General features: G+C 37.7%; 1 protein-coding gene across 16 annotated transcripts in view; it reads left to right on the top strand.

The window, feature by feature from the left end:
- MYBPC1 (myosin binding protein C1) overlaps window positions 1-17,919 on the top strand; it is a 121,627-nt gene that overhangs the window by 61,255 nt on the left and 42,453 nt on the right. For all 16 annotated transcript variants that reach the window (XM_020800479.3, XM_072999989.2, XM_072999988.2 and 13 more), the window contains 6 exons: window positions 2,760-2,808; window positions 7,190-7,246; window positions 12,556-12,722; window positions 14,037-14,169; window positions 16,362-16,486; window positions 17,036-17,141. In XM_020800479.3, coding sequence (XP_020656138.3) covers window positions 2,760-2,808; window positions 7,190-7,246; window positions 12,556-12,722; window positions 14,037-14,169; window positions 16,362-16,486; window positions 17,036-17,141 — 637 coding nt within the window. The remainder of the gene's footprint in view (window positions 1-2,759; window positions 2,809-7,189; window positions 7,247-12,555; window positions 12,723-14,036; window positions 14,170-16,361; window positions 16,487-17,035; window positions 17,142-17,919) is intronic.

Raw genomic sequence — 17,919 nt, 5'->3', positions numbered from 1 at the left:
TGAAAAAAGTAGTTATTGGAAAACAGAGCTCTGTGTGTGTCATGCTTCTTGCTCTGAATTTAACCAACATTCCCATAAGTCTTCTGAGCATGAAATGGTGTCCAGTGACCTCGTTCCTCACCTCAAAATATTTCGGACTGCCTCGTCCAAACTGGCTCTGTAACACTGTCTCTGATAGTTATTTGGCTCCAGATTTGTCAGCTGCTTGTTCTAGATGAGGGATGGAGATGTCACCTTCACAGTAAATCCAGTTCTACAATTTAGTGGGATTTCTAAAGCTACATTGAAAGCTTGTCCTAACTTGGAAGCTTTGGAAATACCAAATTTCCACTCTGGAAGATTATAGAATAATTGTAAGAGTAAGACCTCATAGTACATCAAGCCTCGTAGATTCTTACAAGACTTGATACATGAATAGCTCTTTTTTTTATGGATCAAGGGCAGTGAAAGGGATAAAGATTGTCCAAGAGCAAAGGGCCTTGTCTGCCCCTCAGAACACTGCTGTTGGGTCCTTTATCCTGGTCACCTGGCCCTGTGTTTCAAACACCAGACACTTCTAGGCAAGCTTTCCCAAATATCTGAGCCGCCTGGCAGCTAACCCAATATATGTTCATCCTAGCAAAACAAGGCTACCAAATTACCAAGGTCAGAGTGCTCATTAATCAGCCAGGAAGGCAGGACACAATTAACGGAATGTCCAGCAGCTGACTGCCAATTAACTAGACAAGCCTCACAGTCTGTGTGCATTCAGTAGCATGCAGGCAAGGTGCCAGTCTGTCTGCATGCATAAACTTTCTATAGGAGTGAGTTGTTTTTATCTGATTACATGGCTAATTTACACTGGCTGAAATTTGACTCCACATTCAGATCTCTTACTGACTGTTGCCAGAAGTTGCATTTTCATCTATGAAGAGAAGTCCAGAACAGATGTTTAAAATCTTATTTATATAGATTTTGTGATCATACCACCCTATTGTTTCTCCTTTATTCCGGTGTTATATTTATCCGTAACAAACAAAAGTTCATATCAACTGATATCCCATTGGAAGTTCCTTTTGAAAAGAGCAGATCTTAAAAGAGTTGTTTTCTTTGGATCACAGTTCCCAGAATTTCCAAGCCAGCATGACCCTAGGTTTTGGCAGTTGTAGTCCAAAATCAACTTTTTCAAGCTGCATAGTGAAAGAATAATTGGATGCTAGGATAAGTGAATGAGAACCTTCATAAAATTCTTCAGTGTTCTAATATCTAACCACATGCACAGAAGACATTTCCTCCACTTTTCTGTAATAAGGAATCTAAACACAGCCTTCACTTTTGATGCTGTAGAATAGATGATGCTTTCTGCCAGGACTGCACTGCTACTCTCAGCTGGTGCATGGGCACTGGACATAGGTGCTGGCAAAACAGAGCTCCAGATTAAAGTAACTTCAAAGATCTAGTTGCCATCCAGAACAATATCTGTGTAAATTGGGGGTCAAATCAGACATTGAAAGAAACATGTATTCTTTGCTGTTAGCCTGTTCTTCCTACTACACCATGATTTCCTCAGAGCAATCAACCTTGCATCTTAAATCTGTGTTTACCTTTCAAAGACCAATTACAAAACAAATCATGCTGAAATGAAAGGTAAGGAGAATGGAGCATTTTACCACTTCAGCCTATCAATACTTCTAAAATGGCTGTTACTTTTTCTTTAACACTGAGGGAGGGAGAATCCTTCTGCAGGGAGAATCATACAACTACCCTGTTTCCCTGAAAACAAGACCTACCCCCCAAATTAAGCCCTAGTTAAGTGAATCCCCGCCCTCCAACATTGTGCAGCAACCAGAAGATGACATGACTATATTTGATTGTTGTAGATTGTTGTACATGAAAAAAAAAATAAAACATCCCCTGAAAATGAGCCCTAATTCAAGCAAAAATTAATATAAGACCCTGTCTTACTTTTGGAGAAATACGGTATATGGTAAAGTAGAGCTCATTATAGACCATCAACAACCTGTTGTGGTCACATCTCTAAACTAGGAGTGGGGGACTTACAACTCATGTCTCATAATTGACAAGGTCACCGAGGGCTAAGGGGAACTGAGGTTCAGCATCTCTAAGCATACACCTATAAAAGAATCACATACCTTTACAATAGTGATCGTACTATGGGCATGCCTTTCCTTGAGTATTGATTCTGCACAAGTAGAGTATGGATGGTTTATACTAATTCACAGAATGAGTCACTGTTTTATTATTGCCTGGCGATGTTTCACTACTATGCACAGATTTTACAGATGTGTTTTATTTATCTTGGCCATCTGTATTCCAACCTTTAACCAATTCTCAGCATGGTTTCTACAACTTTCCTTAACTTCCCTTTTCTTATTGGCCCCAAGAATTTCAGCAAGTTCTTTTTCCCCCTTTTTTAAGCCTGGGAAGGGTTGCATTTATGGGGGCAGAGGGATGGCTTTGCGTTGGAGGTTTCAACTTTACTCATGTATAATAATGCTGATCTTATTTATTTATTTATTTATGATCTGCATGTTAACTCTAGAATGAAGAAAGAAATAAGGCTGAACTCCACACTGTATATTCAGTGTCATATATTGCTAGCATTTTGTGTAAGACCGATAGGAACCATGTTGGTTTTCTACTGTTTCTTCAAAACTGAACGTGAACTAAAGTAGAAGGGGAAATGGAATTAAAAAGAATAGGTGCATTGCACTTTGCAAGTTACAAATACTAACTTTACATTTTGCTTTTATTTGTAGAAACATCCTCTGCGCCATCCATAGATATCCGATCTGCATTCAAGAGAAGGTAACTAAAGTAGTAGTCTCAGAAAGTCCTTCAGTAGTGGCTGTTGAAACAATCATAAACCCTGCAATGTTTTTGAAGACCGATTAGAGCAAGGAGATTGAAACAAAGTGGAAAGCAATAGAAAGAAAAGCCTGTGTCAAGCCTGTAGAACAGCTCAGCAAATTGAGGCCAGAATAAATGTCACAAAGGAAGATATCAGTGCTAACAGTTCTAGACTGTGTTTCTGAAAGATCCCCACTGTTTCTTGTAACTGGTGTACAGTTTATGGGTTAAATTCAATATGACACTAATGTTAGTGGATAATGTCTTCCCTTTTCCAATGGCATGCATTCTCCCACAGCACAAAAACCTCTGCAGAGGATTTCCCAGTTCTGTGTAGTAGATTTTAGGTGCACAGAAGACCATAGTAGAGAGGAGGGGGTTGCCCCATCATGCTTCTGCTGGTGGAAGCAGCTTCCATTAGCAGAAGTGAGCTGTTGGATGTCACCTATATTTGCCCTGTGGATGTGTGGTTAATTACATCACACCATTTCCAGAAGTGGAGCTCAGCTGTTTGTATGCAGCAAGTGCAATCGTATGCAGGTTGTTGCCATCTTACCACAGACATGTACTGAGAAAGTTGGCAGCAAAAACCCTGAAGGCACTGCATGATTTGCTGTGTACAAATTGCTCACCATGAGTTAGCTTATGCCACACATAAGCTAGAGTAATCTTAATTGATTAGATAGGCGGGATATAAATAAAATAAATAAATAAATAAATAAATAAAACACAGTCCCTGTAGTTGTCCGAATGTATATTACAGTGAATGGGAAAAATGTTGAAATATGTCAAATTAACATGTAAATACTGATAATTTCAGACAGATCTGAGGAACAGCTGAAAACTCAGATGTAACACCAGTGAATATCTACAATCTATAGGATGACATCCCTTTATTATTTGTGCTGTACCATCCGTGCTCATAGTACCATTTTCTTGGCAGATGTGAATATCTGCATAAACTGTAGACACCTTAGGCCTTTCCTATTGTGTTTACAAATGCTGGCATTCTTGCGTCTTAAATACCTTATATCAGTGGTGAGCAACCTGTGGCCCTCCACCCATTGCTTGTCTGCAGCTCCCATCATGTATCATAATTGGCTATGCTAGCCAAGGCTGGTGGGAGCTCCAGTCTAAAAGCATCTGGAGAATCATAAGTAGCCCACTCTTGTCCTACAAGAAGAAAGTCCCATAATCTCTGCATATGTGTGTGTGTGTGGGGAAGATGAGTAAGATTTCCCCAAAATACACCTGAAAAACTACCCCAAATTTGACAGTTAGGAATATTTTGAAATGTCAGGTATCCACATATGGATTTTTAAAAAATACCGTATTTTTCGCACCATAAGACGCACTTTTCCCCCACAAAACAGGGGGGTGGAAAGTCTGTGCGTCTTATGGAGTGAAGAAAACAGATTATATTTTCCTGTTTTCTTCTCCTAAAAAATTGGTGCGTCTTATGGAAAGGTGTGTCTTATGGAGCGAAAAATACGGTACTTGGTAAAACTTTATTTGTCTAGACTTTGAATGTTACAGATGTCATGAGATTTTTGCAATATGGATCTTCTAAAGTTTTGTTTCATCATCTCACACATTTCTATCCACACATTTCTTAATAGTATAACCTTCCCTACCAATTCTACCATCTGGCATGATGTTAACAGACCTCCTTCTTTCTGTTTTTCCCTACTTCTCTTATTCTCTTGTTCACTCAGTGCACCAAATATGTTAGTACTGCAGCAGGTGATGAATGTTTAAATGTGAACACAAGGTATCTGGGTTTGCCACTGGAAGCACCTATGGGTTTTAGGAAAGATTCCTGAAGGATTTGGTGGAGATCTTCTCAAGATACAGAAATTTCTGGGGAAAACCACTACTTTTCATTAGAACTTAATTGGAGTTGCACTAAATCTGTTGATCTACGGCAGGCCAGTGACATCTTTACTCTATAAGAAACAAGGCAAAAAAAACAACAACAGAGATTAGAAATGCTTATTTTCCCAGAATCCTTATGCTGATATGGCCGCTGACTCTTGTTTGGGGATTCTGGGAGTTGTAGTCCAAAAAGGCAACTTTTCCAGCTCTAGCAAAAAGGGGAAAAAAGTAGTATGCCTTTATTTATTATGGATAATGAGCCAGAGTCCACAATAGATGGGCAGGTACAAGACAGTATCCTGGGTGCCCAGTTCTTAAAATTACAGTACTCTGACCCATTAGACCAGTTCACAGAGGCAGCCAGTGGAGAACAGTTACTCTAAAAAAAGGAAAGATGAAATCTGATTTATGATTTGCTGAATGTATTAATGTTTTTTTTTAAAAAAGATCCTGGTTAAAATTTCTTTGTGTTAAGAATCTTCCACATTACTAATATATTAATACTACAATAATACAGTATCATTCCTCTGTGATGAAAACCATTTCAAAATCTGAACCTTCTGGGATCATGAATACTTTGCTGGTCCAATTAATATCCACAGGTGATCCTGCCTCTTCCTTCTGTTCTAACATAGCATATGCCTTTGATGTACTCTTGGTCAAGTATTTGGTTCTGTAGGAAGATGCAGTAATAACAGCTTCCTCAGTTCCCCCAGTTCCCTCCCCGATCTTCTAGACCAGGGACATCCTCATTTTACTTGGACGACACTCTTTGTGAAGAAAAGCACTCTTTCCATGAGTGATGGAAATAGGACGGGATCTTCTGAAGACACAGAAGCCGGGCTGCCCTGTGGGGGAAAGCAATGGTTAATGGCACCATCACCTTCACTTTAACTTCCATAACCTCTTCTTTTTGTAAATCGGGCTTTGGGTATTCTTTTGCTACAGAGTGAAGCTTCTGTCCCCCCAAAAAGTGCATATTCTGTCCCAGAAAAAATATATCCAAATCCTGTTTTCAAAATAAATTAGACAAGTCGCTTCATCGAATCTGTTTTCCTTCTAAGATCATTTCTGGTGATGATGATGGTTGTTGTTGTTGTTGTTGTTATCATCATCATCATCATCATCATTTTGTAAAAGATAGAGCAACTGCTTTTAAAAGTAATGAACTTAATTGGATGGTGATTGGATGCACAGCAGCGTTCAGGAGAAAAACAAGAGTAATGGGAGAAAACTGTTCAGAGCACTTCTGTCCTATTCCCTGATGATATAGGACTCTTCCCTGTTCTTATCTTCTCTTTTTCATCAGAAACAGACTATATATTAATTTTTTTAAAAAAAAAACATACTATGCAAAACATGAGGACTAAGCACCTATTACATTACCAATTCCTCATCTGCACAAATACTGCATTTCCATCAGGATGGAAAATTTATGGAGTTTGGTGATTCTTTACATGTACAAAATACACTAAGCCCTGTCTATAAATATTGCTATATAACTACCGTGTTTCCCCAAAAATAAGACAGTGTCTTATATTAATTTTTGCTCCGAAAAATGCATTAGAACTTATTTTCAGGGGATGCTTCATTTTATTCATGTACAACAATCTACCTTTATTCAAATGCAGTCATGTCATCATCTTCTGGTTGCTGCACAATGGTGGAGGGCAGCGTTTCATTTAACTGGGGCTTATTTTTGGGGTAGGGCTTATATTACAAGCATCGTGAAAAATCATACTAGGGAGTATTTTCAGGTTAGGTTTTGGGGAAACAGGGTATTATGATTCAATGCATTTAGAAATCATTTAACCTCCTTTTAACTCATCACCCAACTCACCATAACTCTGTCCCATCTTTTAAAACCATATAGCACAATTATTTCTGTGTATAAGGAATAGGTTTCTGATGGCTAAGGTTTTCCTTCTTGACAACTCAAAAGAAACTCAGTGTTAGTGGTTTATATTTTATATGGCCATGGATTGTTCTGTACAGTATAAGCAACAATGCAATTGGAATTGTTTTACATTTTACAACTGAGATCAGCACAAGCTCTTTGTTTTTGTTTTTCTTTTTTAAGCAGGCACAGTGATAGAAGGTAAAAAACAAAGCCCTTTGTGCTGACTCCCCTTGAAACTCATTTGTGTTACAGAAACGTCTAACACAACATTTAGACGTCTAACACAAATTCAGGCAAATTTATCTTCATAGAATTACAAGAATTTGCCTTAAGAAGTGTAACTTGGAGCAACACAAACCTCTTGTGTTCATTTTTCACAAATGCTTGTTAGCAAGAGTTGTAAATTCTGTGAAAAAGAACACATGTTTGTGTTGACATAGTATACTCTTTTGTGTGTCTACATAGTATTGCATATGTAGGTCATCAAAGTGTACGCATTGTGTGTTGTCCGGCTCTCTAGGTATTAAACAAAGACTTGATCTCTTTTTTTTATATCAATAACAGCGGTGAAGGACAAGACGATGCAGGAGAACTTGACTTTAGTGGTCTCCTGAAACGTAGGTGAGAACCAAGTGATGAAGTGAGCAGGTGTGGATTGGAAATTGCCCAGGGAAAGCACCAGGTGTAGAATTAATTCCTCCAAAAATGGTACCATGACATCCGTTCCTTTTCAGTATTCTAAACTCTTAATTCTTAAGGGATAAAATTTGCTGAGATTTAAATCAACACTATCACTATGGTGATTAGAAGCCACAAAAGTCTTAGGATAGAACATACTTTCATAGGGCCGTTGACCCATATTATGATTTAACAACATTGGAATGTGTCACAGAAGCATTCTTGTGTCTCAAAATTATAATATGGGAATGAACTCTTACTGAGAGTTGCCAGTACTATTATTGGTGTTTGTTTTGTGCCTGCATGCTTTTTTTTCTCTTTTTCCTATATAGGGATGAGAAATTCTGACAGTCCTGGTGATGAATTTTTTTAAAAAAATCAAAAACAAAATATAGCATTTATTTTCAGACTCTGAGGATTAGAGACAGAGTGCAGCTTTCTGTTTCTTCTGTTCACCCCATCCTTGCTAGACAATAATAATAGTAATGAAATAATTTTAGACCTACAGAACTGGAAGGGCCCCTATGAATCATCCAACCCCTGCCAAAGAGGCACAACGGGGAATCAAACTCTCAGTTTCTGGTTCTGCGGCCAGATACCTAAATCACTGAGCTATGGGGGCATTTGTAGACTTTGAGCAATGTATTTGTTTTATCATTCATTTTATCACTGAAACATCTATGCATCAGCTGTGAAAAAAGAAGGCATATAGGGCTAAACAACTCCCTGGAAGCTGATGATGTATTATAAAACTAGCAACATTTTGAAAGAGACACGGGAGCTTTCCCCTCCCCCCCACAAATTCAGGATAATCCAACGACCGGTCAGCTGCACTGTAAACCCTCAGATATGAATAACAATACAAGCAAGTGTTCAGACACTTGTTTGTTCCTTACATGTGGTTTCACTTTTCAACAATCTGTTCTGCTCACAAGATTGCAAGAAGGAGTATGCCCATTTTAAGTTGCAAGGCTGAGGCTTGGTTCAGGTTTACTGAGCCAAGTTAACTTTGCATGACAGAAAAAACAGCACACATGCCACACGTATGATCTGAGAGCTGCACAGCCGTATGACACCAGCCTTGCTGTCTCTGTTACATGCACAGTGCAAAAATAAGCTTGTCTGTGCACATTCTGGTGTCATAAGGAGTATGCAGTAAAAAGGAAGAAATATAACTCTTTCTCCATGACACAAAGAGAATGCCTGTCTTTACTGACACTTGTCTTAAGAAGTCCCATATATGTACAGTATAGTTCTTCTCGCTTCCACTTCATCTTACCCTTGTGCCATAGGTTAGGCTGAAAGAAAGCCACTGGCTTATGGTAAGCTAATGAGTTTTGTGGCTGCAGTTGGATCTGTACCTAAGTTTCCCAAGCCTTAGTTCAACATGTTAATCTTTATAGTCAGACATACATATCTTGCTTTTTGCTGGGGCACCAAACCCTAGATGTTACTTCTTTGGTAGCTTAATTGACGCCTATGAAGTAACCATTTTATGCCTATAAAAGGAGTCCCAATGTGAATTTGCTTCTCGGGGAGTTGACAGCCATCTTAACTTGTGTCCAACACAACCTTGATCCAGAGCTTCGAAAAGTAACATTTTCAAACCCAATATACATGTGTTTCCTCCCTTGGTTCCTTCTATATACCCCAAACTGATTTTGGTCCCTTTCATTTTTTCCAGGCCTTCACCTTCTCATCCCTAACTAGGACTCAATTTGATGTGTGCTTGTGTAATGTTTATATTAAAACCCAATTGAAAGTGCATTTGGTTGGCTTGGTTTTCTATTGTTATTTCATAATAATTTACAGCATGTGAGTAGGAACATTTTAGTGAGTTTTGTGATAGTGTGCAATTATAACTATAAGTGTTACATTAATTTGTTGGATATGAATATATATAAATGTATACATATAGATCTATAGAGGTATAAATCTTGTGTGGATAATGGGTAAATCAGACTTTCAATCTGACACCTTCCTTTGGTTGTCAAAGATCTCTGAGGTTTATCAACAAGATAAGACTGCTTGCAAACATTTATATCAATTACCCGGCCTTAAATACAGTTAATAGCTTCATTTGCCCCCTCTGTGCTGTAAGAATTCTTCAACTGTTCTGGTGCTTCCAATAATAGAAAATTTACTTGTATAATTTCATTTTTATTTCACTGGATTGTTCAAGACACCCACCCCCAACTCTCACACACACCACTTTGCCACCAAGATTCACTTTAGGAAAAACGTGAAGAAGAAAATCAATGTTGGTCCCAACTACAGTAGACCCACTGAAATAAACTCCATGATAAAATCATGGAATTCTAGAACTGGACATTATCCTGAGGGTGATCCAGCTCATGTAGAAATCCATAAATGAAATATCCCTAAAGGATGGCCATCCAATTTTACTGAAGCAGCATCTGCCACCTTTTGAAGTATTCCATTCCTCTGTCAACCAACTCTGATGATCAAATCTATGTTACTTGTAAATAACAAATTACATTCACTTCAATGGGTCTATTCTAGTTAGCGCCAAACAAGTATACCATGTCTTCTGACTGATTTTAGGTCAGGAAAAGTAGAATAAACGAATCAGTTAACTTTTTTCTGTGTTACTAACTTCAATAAGACTGAAAGCTGTTTAGATGCATTGCTATCAGGTTTACATTGCAGTTTTAGTCGGGGTGGCCAGCTGGTGTTAGAAGCTCACACAAGTGCATTCCTAAAGGCTGAGAGTTTGTCTTGTATCTGACAACCAGAAGCTATCTGTCTAAATTAGCAATGGGGATATAATCCCTAGGATCTCAAAGGTAAGAGGCCCCAAACCAATCTCCATTGCTCCTTGAAAAAACAGATTGTAGAGATTGGATTGATTTAACTACATTAATATAATGAATGTAATGAGTTACAATTGACAGCCAGAATGGCTTTTAAATGTCAGATATAATCCAATGATCTATTTCTGCAAAAAAAAATTAAGAAGTGCAAAATTCCAAATGGAAACAAAACAACTCAAGCATTACGCTTAAAAAAAAAGAAAGTGAAATCACATTTAACAAGACATTCACTAGCCTGGGATAAAAGACCCATCACTTTTGGTATATATTAGTCTATAACAAATCACAGTTCCATGCCCATTATCCACACAAGAACAACAATTTCATCTTCAGGATGAAAGGTTTTCTCTGCTCAAGGATTTTTTTTCTTCAGCTGAACAAGGTAAATGAAGAACCTGGAAGATAATTTCTTACAATAGGTTGAAAATCAGGAGACACCCATCCTCATTCTCAACAACTGCCTAATGTTAAGGGGCACTTTCTCATCTTTGCCTCCTGTTGATGCATGTACATCTCTCTCACTGACAATGAGAGGATTTGCCAGTGGTGGAATGGCCAGTGTCTTGAAATGAGAATCGATCCCCTTACTGCATGACAGCTTTCAAAAACATTTGCATTTTGACGTGATTTGTCGGAAGGTGGAATCTCACTGGCAGGGCAGTATTTTTTTCTCGTAAGTAGCCATTTGTAATCTGTAAGCAAAACGAAATACTGTACTGTATAATAATGTCACACTCATACATATTAGTAGTCTTTATCTCTCATAGATGTTTATTTATTTGCCCTTAAAATAATAAGGACAATGCAAGAAAGCCTAGTCACTACATTTGTAATAACGAAATATCAGTACATTAAATCAACATCTAAATTTGGCCATATATTTGTACATTCTGTTCTTCTCTTTAAATGTAAAAGAGACTTCCCAGAACTATTAAAACACAAACCTCATCTTATTACTTGTAATGTGTCTTCCTCTGGAATAGAGTTCAAATTAAATAGAAGAGCCTTGACTCAGATTCAGCATTTACCTTTGCATGGTAAATTTTCACATTTCTTAAAATTAATTGAGTGTGTCTCTTTTGGAGAGATCTGGGATAATTATTTATTTGGAAACAGTATTTTTGTATATATATCCAGGAGAACTGCTCATGTGGAAAAAAAAAAACAGGCAAAACATCATGGCGACCTTGCCAGAATGAAAGTTGGTAAGAACACCTCACCTCAGGTTGAGTTCATCCAGGCACTTTATCATTACCTCAGTACATCTGTACCACAATGTAGTCAGATCCAAAAGTCTATCTTGAAGAATAAAAAAGAAGCTCTTATCTTTATCACCAAATTTCATGCAACACTAAAGAAACCTGTCCAGTCAGCTGCAAAGAGGACTCGTACTGAATCCAGCTACCTTCTATGTGGAAGTCACCATTAATTTGCAAAAATTGCATTAGTCTTTGGGGAAAGCAATGCAGTTATTCCTTTATGAAAGATTGATGTCTTTACAACTTCTTGTCTAAACTAACATATAAATTTATTGCAACTCTCTGTTTTTAGACAGAGAGTCTCCTTTAAAAATTCGACCTAGCTTTTATCAATCAGCTCCTCCAGATGACTCCTATGTTTAGGATCAGATCCAATAGGTTCCCATGGTTAGGGACCAACCCTTGGCTCACTGAAATGCTGTTTTCATAAAGTTTGAGTAACTTGCTGTGGCTAATTGCAGATACTTGATGAGGTGTTGGGGACACATCTTATTTGCACGGTTGGTCCCTGAATATGCTTTTGACTGAGACATGCCCCAGTACTTTGTCAATTAGCTACCATTAATTGCAACAAGTTACACAAAACATACATAAATACCAGTAGGATTCTGGCCTATGTGTTTTAAAAACATTTCACAGTTTTCTTTCCATCAGCTGACTCTTCCATGTGGAAATACACACACACACACACACACACACACACACACACACACACACACACACACACACACACACACACACACACACACACACACACACACACACACACACACACACACACACAAGATTGGTGCAGACCTCCCATTTTCTTCATATGAAATCTCACAGGTTTGAATTCAAAAGGCTAAATCAAGATATGTAAAAAGGAAGACATGGGGTAAGTATGTATTCTGCTCCTTCTTTCTCTTTCTATTGCAAACCAACACATTAACTGACAGCTAAACTTATGCTTTTCATAGAAGTTTAGACTAAAAGATTGTGTACTCAGGTGTCCTTAAATCTAATTTCCACTTGCATGTTTTGTCAAGTAGAAGGACATTATTAACTTGGACTGCATCTTGTTTTCTTCTTCTTCTTCTTCTTCTTCTTCTTCTTCTTCTTCTTCTTCTTCTTCTTCTTCTTTCCTTCCCCCCACAACACCTTATCACCTATTATTTAGGGAGATTAAACAAGAGCCTGAAGAACCTGAGATAGATGTATGGGAACTTCTGAAGAATGCAAATCCCAATGATTATGAAAAAATTGCATTTCAGTATGGAATTACTGACTTGAGAGGCATGCTGAAACGTCTGAAGCGTACTCGCAGAGAAGAAAAGAAGAGCGCAGGTATGACCAATAAGGAAAAGCATGTTTGTGTTGTTATTCTTTGTACAGTGTTGTGGTTAATTCTAGCAGTTGAGCCAGACACGTTTTTTTTCCCTAATACAAGAGTGATCCAATTAGCAAAACAGCAGGTTTGTGCCCCAAACCAGGCCTCTGTCTTTGTTATCTTGTCTTCCAGATCAAGTTCTGTAGTGCAGGAATGGACAACTCTGTCCTTCTAGATATTTTTGGCTTTTCTCTCATATGAACCCTAATTAGTGGCGAGTGATTCTCAGAGTTGCAGTCCAAACATCTGGAAGGCCACAGTTGCTCAAGCCTCCTCCAGCAAGCTCTTCCCAAATGCAGAGATCTCTTTGGCTTCCTGAACTACCTTTGATCTCCAGGACCTTCTTTGCCATATGTGATCTCTCACATATGCTTAAAGACACTTATTTAAAACACTTAACTCTTACTTTTCCATTAACATTAAAGTAATAATAAAAAAGTTTAAAACAGTCAGAGCAAATGAGAAACATTCAAAAAGCAATTAAATACTGTACATTTAAAAGCAGAATTCAAATATTCCAAAAGAACCCTTAAAAAAAAAACAATCGTAGAGTCTTTTCAGAAGGCTTCTAGCTGTGAGCCTCTGACATAGAAATGTACTTTGCACAGGAAGAGCTGTAGAGCAAGTTCAAAATAGTACAAACTTCCCACAGAGATCAAAAAAACATAGAAGGCAAGGGGAGGAAACAGATCTAATTGAAGTCAGCCTTATATTGTCCCATATTGGCAAGAAAAAAATAAATGGAAGCAACAGCATTGAAGCAGGCACTTTATCCTCCATGTAGAAAAGTCCTCAAGGAAACAGGCAGGCAAAGCCAAATTTGGAAAAATAGCCCCAGCTTTAGCTCATGTTTCACCCATGACTGGCATAAGTGACAGATGGGAAATGTAGGCAGAGAAGTAGGGTTGGAAAATATGGATGGCCATGAGGGATAAACTAGACCCTTTCCCTCTGTACCAGACTAGCTTCAAAGTCCATGTAAACACATCCTTCCCTCCAACAGTTGCTCTTTTAAACAAGATACTGTACATAGAAATAATCTCCTTTTTAAAGTATTTTTGCCTCTTAATTATTTTTATATTTAACCCCAGCATTTGAGGACATGTTTTAAACAGCAATATAACATTTGAAACATCTTTAATGTGATTGAAGGAAAATGCAAATTATCCTGGATCATTTTTTAAGCACTGTAAATTTTTGAGTAGCACTTTCCCCCACTCAATGTTGTCTGACTCTGCTTTCTCTTCCCCAATATCTTTCTCATCCAACAGCTTTTGCAAAGATTCTGGATCCTGCTTATCAAGTGGATAAAGGAGGTAGAGTCAGATTTGTAGTAGAGCTGGCTGATCCCACAGTTGAACTAAAGTGGTATAAAAACGGCCAAGAAATACGACCAAGTGGAAAGTAAGCAGTTTCAAATTTAAATGAAGTTTGAATTCTTAGAATATACTTGAAAAAAACCAGATTAATTCAAGAAGATTGATTCGGACTGATACTGTTAAGCATGGCAACTAGAACCTACCAACCTACCTATTCTATTTACATCTTACAGTTTCTTCAGTATAAAATGACATATGCGGGTTTCTTCCTTCTTCTTCGTGATATCCTCATAATTCTCCTATGAGGGAGATCAGGCTGAGAGAGAGAGAGTGACTGGCTGAAAAAAAATTGCTCAGAGTAATTACCAACAACTAGAGTAGCCAATTGAATTACTAGGGATTCAGTGATTCAGCTCCTCCATAAGTTGCATTCCTTCCAAGGGTCTACTCTAGTTGTGACTCACTACTTCAAGCAACCAGATTTCAGCCAGTGAGCTTCCTGACTCAATGAGAACTATAACACAGAACACCCTACTCCCATTCCCACAAGACTACAGTGGCTAGCTACTACATCAGGAGTTCTGTAGTTGTAAGTGCCCTGTAGTTGTCAGCATTGACTAGAAGGTTGCTAGCCCTACTATTGGGCAGCCAGAAGCTAGCCTATTTCCATCATATGCAGTATGATAGGAGGTTGGCCTGTCATGTAGTGAAGTAAGAAATCACTCCCAGTCACCAAGGGGAATTGGAGTGTCATCTTTGCCTTAGAGAGCAAAATAACATGGACTGGGTCCTACTGACAGACCTTCAAGGTTTCTTCTAATTCCTAAACTTTAATGCTGCTAAGGCCATCTTTATCCCTTCCCCCAATTCAACTCTATCTTAATCATACAGAATGTGCTGGGATACGGGATGATTTATTTCACGGACTGGTACTTTCAATTCATTCTTTGTTTCCATTATATTAAGCTGTAAAATATAGGCAAATAAGCACTTAAGGAAAGCAAATCCCTTAATGAAAAGGCAGAAAAACTTTTCAAAGAGCTTTGCAAAGCAACCTAGAGGAGAAATGGCAAAGAGAGGAACTGTCTGTTTCTGAAAAGGTCCAAAACCTAGCTCAAGAAGAAGGAGAAGGAGAAGGAGAAGGAGGAGAAGGAGAAGGAGAAGAAACAAGAGCAGCACTTTGGGAGAAGTTTGTCCTAGAACAGAATGATATCCCAGTGATGGCTTTTGACAGTACTGTATCCTAGAACCACAGTCAGGAATATGGATCATGACTCTGACCACTGCCTACCTTGCCAAACCTCATGTGTTTTCTCTCAAGAAGGCACCACCACCTTGTGTCTTTCAGGGCCCTGAGCAGCTGTTAGATGCTAACAAGCTTTGGTCATTCCTGACCTGAAACAAATGTGATCCAGAGACCTCAAGGTGAAAGGTGCCATATCCTGTTACCTATCCCTTGAGCCATCTGGCCTACCAGTAATGTTGGCTCCTTTACTCCAACTATTATTGTACATTTAAAAAAATGTCAGGAGTGTGGGGATGAAACCTAGGCTCTCATGACGGGTTATTTCTATCTTCACTGATCTAGGGTTTCAGAACCTGTTCTATTTGGATCTCCAGAGATGTGCATTGTAAATTCATGGGGTTTTTCATCCACATGTAGTGATAATGTATTCTTTCACCTTTATGATCAAATCTGATAAGATGTTAAACATATATTTGCATTTAACATACAGAAGCTGTTATGTATTACATCAGTTGAGAGATCCTATCTCTTTATTTGCCAGGATTTGTGAATCATTTATATCAAACATTTTAGTGCAAACATTAAAGAAATAAAATTATGTAAAATTATTAAATAATTAAAATATACATTGACAAATATGATTATAAGCAATAACATAACTTTTAAAATAACAAAATAATAAAAGATTCATAAAGTGCTGATAATTATCATAATTGAAATAAACATGAGGTAAATGACATCACTGAAGGTGGTATTTGCTGATGAGAGAGGTGCAGTATGTAATCCACCATGGGCAACACATAAGTCATTTTCCTCAGGAGGAGAGGAAAGATCAAATGTCCACTTCCTCACCTGGTATGATTCAAGGTCTCTTGACCCTTTCCAATTATTTGCATTTTTGAATTCTGAATGTTAAAATCAAGGACATAAGTAGCTAGGCTTCTTTAAAACATCTAAGATACTTTCTAGCTTCTAATACCTATAGGTCTGTTCATAATTTCATTTTTTGTTAATTTTTTTATTTTTAACAGATATATTTTTGAGCACAAAGGAAATGAGAGAATCTTATTTATCAATAACTGCATGCTGACAGATGATGCTCGTTATCATGTGATCGCTGGTGATGAGAAATGCTCCACAGAACTGTTTGTAAGAGGTAAGGAATATTGTGTTTTATCCTCAAAAGTTTCTCCACTGAAATGTCAAGCTTGACATTAGCCACTTCATAATTTGAGTATGTATTTATAATTATTGAATCATATAAATTATAATCACATTTTATTTATTTTGTTTTCTAACACTGAAGAGAGCAATTCAAGTGTAAAAACAGATCCAATATGCCATTTGTACCTGTTGTGACTTAGCATCTATTTAATTTAAATTATAAATCAGTTTTGAGAATGACATGGGACAAGTAAATGTCAATTTAGTTATGACTGTTTGTTTCCTGATTGAATGACTCTGGAAGAGGTCAGCTTATTCCAACTAGGTGTGTTTTCACACAGGAAATAAGAATGATGTGTCTTGAGTTATCTGACAACTCCACTACAAAAGCCATCAAGTTTGATATTAGACAGCCTTTCAGTCTCAATTACCTTACAAAGTAGAAATATAGTCAGTGTATAGAAATATAGTCTTACTGATTCAAAGAAGGTTGCAACTAGAACGGCGACTCTGATATTACTGTGACTTCCTCTCTCCCCAGAACCACCAGTGATGGTGACAAAAGGCCTGGAAGATACCAATGCTTATATTGGTGACAAAATAGAGTTATCAGTTGAAGTGTCTGAAGACGATGCAAATGTGAAATGGTATGTCATTTACATCCTTATGTTTTAAATAATTTTGACATGGCCCAGATAAGATCCATTGGGATGAATTGCCAAGTTAGTCACATACAATTTCAATTACGTTACTTTTATTTGGATTTTGGTCATGTCTAACCTTCTGTTCACTGAACTCTTATTCGCCCAAAATAAAACAAAACAAAAGCAAAACAAAAAGCCAAAAAAGTACCCAGCAGAGTGAGGGGACAGTGCTGTCTTACTTTCTTGGGTGGTTAGTGTTGCATTTATGTCTAAATAGCTGCAAAGCCATGCTTAAGCAATAGTTGAAGCAGCAAATATCTGTGAAGCTCATGCATTTGTCACAATGTGATGCTGGCAGCCAAGTTCTAGCCTAGTATCAGAGCAGATAAAACCTATCCTGGCCTTAAGTATTTTGAGATAATGCGATTCAAAAAGTCTGGTGTGTGGTGAGACATGAACAGTGTGGAACACTGCACTGGCTATGAGGTTCAAGGAGTATCTTTGGAAAAACAAGTGGCAATCATACAGTCTAGTTTTCACAGAGATAGCCTTCTTATTATGTTTCAGCATGTATAACAAAAACAAAAGAAAAACAGAAGTATAGTGGCACCTTTAAGATTTACAGATTTATTTTAGGTGATCTTTAATGGAGTTTGCCAAAGAAAGTGGTTTGTATCCCAGGAAGGCTAAAACTAAAATAAATATGTTAGTCTGAAAGGTGCTAAAATATTTTGGTTTTTCTTGTTATTGTATAATTTAGTTTTCGATCTGAAGGAGATGA

Source organism: Pogona vitticeps, chromosome 5 (assembly GCF_051106095.1).
Source record: "Pogona vitticeps strain Pit_001003342236 chromosome 5, PviZW2.1, whole genome shotgun sequence".
Taxonomy (NCBI): domain Eukaryota; kingdom Metazoa; phylum Chordata; class Lepidosauria; order Squamata; family Agamidae; genus Pogona; species Pogona vitticeps.
This window is presented reverse-complemented; position numbering and strand designations above follow the sequence as displayed.